This window comes from Nannospalax galili, unplaced genomic scaffold, assembly GCF_000622305.1.
Source record: "Nannospalax galili isolate Female #2095 unplaced genomic scaffold, S.galili_v1.0 scaffold666, whole genome shotgun sequence".
Lineage (NCBI taxonomy): Eukaryota > Metazoa > Chordata > Mammalia > Rodentia > Spalacidae > Nannospalax > Nannospalax galili.
In genome coordinates, this window is record NW_008356473.1 from 652,736 (window position 1) to 659,961 (window position 7,226).

At 43.7% G+C, this 7,226-nt stretch overlaps 1 protein-coding gene across 1 annotated transcript in view; it reads right to left on the bottom strand.

Moving 5' to 3' along the window:
• LOC103751248 (A-kinase anchor protein 2) overlaps positions 1-7,226 on the bottom strand; it is a 389,311-nt gene that overhangs the window by 163,523 nt on the left and 218,562 nt on the right. Inside the window, 1 exon segment of the mRNA XM_029556941.1 lies at positions 5,285-5,367. Coding sequence (XP_029412801.1) covers positions 5,285-5,367 — 83 coding nt within the window.

Genomic DNA, 7,226 nt, shown 5'->3' on the forward strand with positions numbered 1-7,226 from the left:
CCTGCCTCTGCCTCCCAAGTGCTGGGATTAAAGGCGTGTGCCACCACGCCCGGCTTGTTTTATCTTTTTTATGTTGTGTGTGTATTGCTTGCATGTATGTAAGTGCACTCATGCATTGGAGTGCTCACAGAGGTCAGAAGAGGGTGTTGGATCCCCTGAAACTGGAGTTTCAGCTGGTTGTTAGCCACCATGTGGGTGCTGGGAACCAAACCCAGGTCCTCTGCAAGAGCAGTCAGTGCTCTTAGCCACTGAGCCATCTCTCCAGCCTCTTGCTTGTTTTTTTTTTTTTGAAACAGGGTCTTGCCATATAGCACAGCTAGAACCACCTGGAATGCACCATTCTCTTGCCTTAGCCTCACAAGAGCTGGGATTTGAGACAGCCTCAGCTTTTTGGTAGGTAGTTTGTTCACTGAGACAGGGTCTCGCTGTGGAGCCCTGGCTGCTTCAGACTAACTCTATAGCCCAATTTGGCCTCTAACCTCTGGCAATCCTCCTGACCCAGCATACTGAGAGCTAAGATCATAGGAGGGACCACTAGTTCTTACCTTTTGTTTTTGAAACAGGGTCTCACTATGTAGTCCTGACTGGCCTGGAGTTCACCATGTAAACCAGGCTGGCCTCCAACTCACAGAGGTCTGCCTACCTCTCTGCCTCTTGAGTGCTAAGATTAAAGGCATACGCCATCATGCTCCACCTTCACTTACTTTTTTTTTTTTTTTTTTTTTTTGGTCTTTTTGAGACAGGGTCTCCCTGTACTCCCAGCTGACTTGGAACTCCTATGTAGACCAGGCTGGCCTTGAACTCACAGAGATTTGCCTGCCTCTGCCTCCCAAGTGTTGGGATCAAAGGCATGTGCCACCATGCACAGCTGCCTTTATGGGCTTTAAAAAAAACAGCTCAATAATGGTTTTTTTATAGCATTTTCATACATGTAGATGACATTACTTGGATCACATTCAACCCTTGTTCCCCTCTCTTGTCTCCCTGGTTCCCCTCCCTTTCTTAAACAGTCTGTAGAGGGGCAGTCTTCATAATTCAGTCTACTACCCTGAACAATTTTAAACCATCAAGTACATCCATATGCTGCCCTTACACATACCAACGTATTTAGAAGCTGTTTTAAATATAAAAGCTGGAGCTGTGGATATAGTTCAGTTGACAGAATGCTTGTTGGCAAACACAAGGCCCTGAGTTCAATTCCCAATTCCCAAATGATAGATAAATAAATAAATAAACGCCTTCATTCAATGTTCCGTAACAGAAATGAATTCAATCACCTAAGCTAAGGATAGATAGATGATGATGATGATGATGATGATGATAGATAGATATATAGATAGATGATAGATAGATAGATGATAGATGATAGATGATAGATTAGATAGATGGATAGATAGATAGATAGATAGATAGATAGATAGATAGAAGCTAGCTAGCTAGATAGATATAGATAGAGGATAGATGAGAGAGAGAGAGATTCATCCTAGCTCTACTTTAAGTTATTTTGTTGCATTTTTTACATGATTTGCATACAATATAGTTAGATGGCATTTAGATCCACTCCCTTTGCCCCACTTCCTCCACCCCAATTTAATGAACTCTTTCACATATATAATATGGCCTATGCAGTAGGAGTTATATTTCCCAATGTTTTTCAGTGTGGTCCATCCACTGGGCCCACCAAAAGTCTCAACCCTGGAAGACACTGTCTCTCCCCCTCCCAGCAGCCATCAATAGCCAAAAGTTCCTTAGGTTGGGTTGGAAATTTTTACCCATTTCCCCATGCTGGGATTTTGTCTGGTTTGATCTTGCATGGGACTTCTACATGCTGTCACCATTGCTGTGAGTTTATATGAGTAACTGACCAGCTGTCTGGAAGACTCTGTTTTGTTGTGGTCATCCACCCCCTCTGGCTCTTACTTTCTACCTCTTCTTCCACAATGATCCTTGAGCCTTGGGAGGCAGAGGTTTGAAATAGGTGTCCTGTTCAGGGATAAACACTCTGCGGTCTCTTGTTCTCTGCACACTGGCTAATTGTGGGTCTCTGTGTTAATCACCATCTGCTGCATAAGGAAACTTCTCTGGTGAGAGTTAAGAGATTGCATTGAAGATGTATTACTTAGGGTTAAACATCTCACAGACATTTATTTTCCATTTAACAAGTTCTAAAATTCTAAGCTTCTTTGATGAGGGTATACTTGTCCCTGTCCAGTCAGGCACTGCAGGACCCAGAGTTGAGTATCTTTTTATTAGCATGTCTATCATTTCAAAGTAAGACTTGGTGCTAAAATGTCACATAATGGGAGACAAAACTGTGTTCAGATATGTCCCTTTTTGAAAAAAAAGAAATAAAAGTACTAAGACAACTGTCATCAGAAAAGCAGTGTGGACTGGGCAAATGACTCTGGGTAAGAGCCCTTACTTTGCAAACTCAAGAGATTGAGTTCAAATCCCCAGCACCCATGTAAAAAATAAAATAAATTTATGTCAGTCGTGGTGAGCAGGCTTTAATCGCAGCACTTGAGAAGCAGAGGCAGGCAGATCTCTGTGAGTTTGAGGCTAGCCTGGTCTATATAACAAGTTCCAGGTCAACCAGGGTTACACAGTGAGACCTAATCTCAAAAAAGGCAATGTGGAAGGAACCACATCAAACTTGTAGAGACTTTTTCCTTCTGTGACATTCCTCTTAGAAAATGTGCAAATTCAAAATATTTTGCTTTCCTGGGGCGCAAAGACATGTAAAAGAGCTATTTGAAAAAAACTAGACATAAGAATATATGACTATTAATGAATATCATACACCTAGAGAAGAAAAATAGCAAAAAACAATACTTTAATTTTTATGCAAGGACAGGAGAGATTCATAAAGCAGTGTGGGATGAGAAAGAGAGTGATATTAAAAGGAATTAAAAAGCAGAGACTTCTGGGCAAGATGGTGGACTAGCAGCTGCCTCCAAGTAACCCAGTGAAGAAGCCAAGTAAGAAATTCACAAAGATAGTGTTGGATGCCCGAAAAGTGTGGCGAATAGGGTGGAAATCACAGGAAAGAATCCAAGCTGAACATAGGTCAGGGCTGTGGTTTGGGAGGGGAAGGCTCCTCCCAAAGGTAAGCTAGGTGGCCTGGGGACTGAACACTGACAGTCCTCCTCCCAGGACAAGTCCACAGCCCTCACAAGGCTCAACACCAGTTGTGGGTTTTGGTGAGGCAGTGATTCCTCCTGAGAAGGAGTCAACAGTGGGAAGGAATCCCATTTTGTCACTCTGTATGAATCAGGAGGCAGGGGTTGCGAACCATCTCAGCAGAGAACCTACTTATTATTGGGGGGGGGGGTCTGAGAAGGGGGAGGAGAAAGAAAAAACCAAGATAGAGCCTGAATTTAATTTGCTGCAGGCCTGGGTAAGAGCCTTGGGAGGTAGTTGTAGAGAGGGGAGAGGCCAGAGGCTGACAAGTCAAAAGGTATAGGCAGCAGAAAGCTCAGCTCAGATGTGAAGTGCAGTCTATTTAGCTGTGGGGAGCAGATCTCAGCAACTGAGACTGACCCTGGAGTTTGGTAACCTTGAGGTTAGCAGTGATCAGTCTTGGGAGATCATTGCATCAAGCCTGTGAACTCAAGTTCCCATCGTCTACTTGATACCCACAGCTGCATCCCTACAGCAGAGTGCTTAAGAATTGTGAAGTCTTGAAAGCATAAATTTAGGTCCTCCACATATAAACATGTCAGTACCATAGTCACTTTCCACACTCTCAATACATTTGGAGACATCTCAGCTAAAACATCAGCCACTCCAGGTTGTACAAGCAGGGGAGACTCAAGATGGTGAGAGAGCTTGCCCAGCTTACAGAATGCAAAGCTAAGTGTGGCCAGATTTAAGTGTGTGTATGTGTGTGTGTGTGTGTGTGTGTGTCTGTCTGTCTGTCTGTCTGTCTCTGTCTGTCTGTCTGTGTCTGTGTTTTCAGAGTCTTACTCTGTATCTCAGGCTGTTTTGGAACCCACTATATAACCCAGGCTGCACTTAAACCATTGGTGATCCTCCTGCTTTAGCCTCCAATGTGCTAGAATTAGACATATCTCACTATGCACAGCTGAAAGGAGATCTAGACAAAGGAATTTCCCTTAGTTATAGCCACTTAGAAATTTCACAGTGAGAAGGGGCTGGCATCAACAGAGGAGCTGCAGAATGTTTGTAGGGATGCATTGGTGTCTTTACATATGTGAATGTGTGGGGCTGGAGAGATGGCTCAGTGGTTAAGAGTACTGACATATGTGAGTATGTGTGTGTGTGTGTGTGTGTGTACATGGTGGTGCTGGGGATCAAATCCAGGCTCTCATATAAGCACTCTACTGCTAAGCCACACCTCTACCCTGTCATTTGCTTTTATAAAAAGCAATTCCAGGGGCTGGACAGACGGCTCAGCAGTTAAGAGCACTGACTGCTCCTCCAGAGGACCCACATTTGATTCTCAGCACCCACATGGCAGCTAACAACCATCCACAACTCTAGTTCCAGGGGATCCGATGCTCTCTTCTGTTCTCCGAGGGCTTTGCACCGCATGGGTGTACTTACATACATGCAGCAAAACACTCATACATATAAAGTAAAATTTAAAAAACCCAACAACTCCAATCTTTCTGTTGATTGCTTTCTCCATCTATACACAAGGGCCGCTATGTCAGTGACACATCTCAAAGACCAGTTCTCTGGGCCAGATAGATGTCTCAGCAGTTAAGAGTACTGGCTGCTCTTTCAGAGGACCTGGGTTTGGTTCCCAGAACCCACATAGCAGCTATCAACTGTCTGCAACTCCAGTTCCAGGGGACTCCAAAGCCCTCTTCTGACCTCCTCAGGAACTGAATAACATAGGTGCACTTACATGCATGCAGGCAATATATTCATACACATAAAACAAAAATAATAAATAAAATTAAAAAACAGTTCTCAAAACAATGACATTATCAGAGAGCAAATCTAATTCCACCCTGTTTCACTTTGGGCATTCATCCCTCTGTCCAGTGTAGTCTAAACTTGAACTTTGTTCTCAAAATTAACTTTCAACACTGGGTAGTACTCTACCTCTGAGCTCTGAGTAATAAAAGCATTTTAAAAAGTTTTCCTGATCTAGTCCTAGGTCTCAGGAAATCCTATGTCTGTTTGCCGAAAGGAGAGAGAGAGAGAGAGAGAGAGAGAGAGAGAGAGAGAGAACCAGCAGGGCTGAGGGTGCCCTACTGATTCTCTCTGATGTACAGTTGGCTTTTGGAGAAGCCACCTGAGAAAGGTCTCTTACCTTGATGGCCATGTACACACTGGTTTCTGCAGCATCTGCACCTGCCTCATCCCCCTGTAGCAGCATACTTGGCCAACCAGATCCTGGAAAAAAAGAAAAGGTATTTGAGTCAAGTGTATTCAGCTGACAGGGCAGCCACACAGCTGTCTTTGTATAGATTCAGAACTCATGTGATTTGTAAAGGGACTCCCTGGTGACCCACCGCCTCTCATCTATCTGGTGGTCGCTGGTTATTGATAATGCTTACTTTGCAAGATATGGCCAGTTAGCACGTCTTTTATTTTTACTTAATCTCCAATGTTGGAGTCCACTGTTCAAGCCCTGTATCTCTGTTGCCATTTAAGACAGGGTCTTGGGTAGCCCAGGCTACCTGTGTGCCACCAAGCTCTGCTTCAAGTACTATATTTCATAGCGTTCTGCTCCTATCACAGAGTTCAAAAGGAACTGGAATGAATTCCTTAGCCATCCAAGCCTCATCCTGATATCTCACTGGGGGTCTTAGAGTGAACCCCAGAACACAAACATATACACATCGAATTTAATAGCCAGTAGAAATGATCCAGCACTGGATGTGGTGGACACACCTGTTATCCCAGTACTCATGAGGCTGAGGTAAGAAGATCAAGAGTTCTATGCCAGTCTGGGCTACATAGCAAGTTCAAAGCCAGCCAGGGACACATGATAAGATACTAAAAAACAAAACAAAATAAAAAAACCATGGGACACTTGTAACACAACCCTATACCCAAGGCTCAGGGAACATGGTAGAAAAGGAGCCAGAAAGATTATAAGAGTCAGAGGTCCGGGACAACTGCTGCAAATGTGTTTTCTGGACATGACAGGGAAGCTACATCCATGACCTCTCAACACTGTGGCTGCCTCTACGATACCCGCACAAGACCATAGTGGTTAACACTCTAACATGGATGGGGAAAGGGATCACAAGATCCTATTGAAGATCTACAGGCTCAACTGCCATGGCTGGAGGGACAGTCAGTTTTGTCCAGGGACAAGGCCCCTGATAGGTCTTCCTTGTCCAAGTAATCAGCTCGACACCCAAGTACTTATGGGCAACACCTAGCAACTTGGTAGGATATATATATATATATATATATATATATTCAAACATGTATATATGATAATTACTATTATGGAAGAAGACATACATTTGAGAGAGGATGTGGGGAAGATATAGGAGGAGTTGGAAGGGGAAGGAGGAATAGATATGATGAAGTTCTAAAGAAGGCCCTGTCCTGCTTAGGCTTCTTGAAAGAGCCTAAGTAGCTGAGACAAGTGTACCTGTCACCCCTCATCAAAGAAGTTTCTTTTTGTAACTGATGGAGACTATTACAGAATTCTAGAACTGCTTAAACAGAGATACTTAACCCTAAGTGACATATCTTCAATGAACCTCTACACTTAGGATGAATGCATCCTTAACTCTCACTAGAGAAGTTTCCTTATGCAGCAGTTGGTCATCAACACAGAAACCCACAATTGGCCAATGTGTAGAGAACAAGAGACCGCAGAGTGCTTATCCCTGAATAGGACAGCTATTTCAAACCTCTGCCTTCCAAAGCTCAGGGATCACTGTGGAAGAGGAGGTAGAAAAATTGTAAGAGCCAGAGGGAATGGATGACCACAAGGAAACAGAGTCTTCCAGAGAGCTGGTCAGTTATTCATATAAACTCACAGCAGTGGTGACAGCATGCAGAAGTCCTATGCAAGCTCAAACCAGACAAAAATTCCAACACAGACATGGGAAGTAGATAAGAAATCCCAACCCAACCTAAGGAACTTCTGGCAATTGATGGCTGCTGGGAGGGGGAAAAACATTATCTTACAAACTTAGGACTCTCAGTGGGCCCAGTGGATGGACCCCCACTGAAGGACATTGAGGAGGGACACAAATCAGACCTATCTATCAATATATATATATATA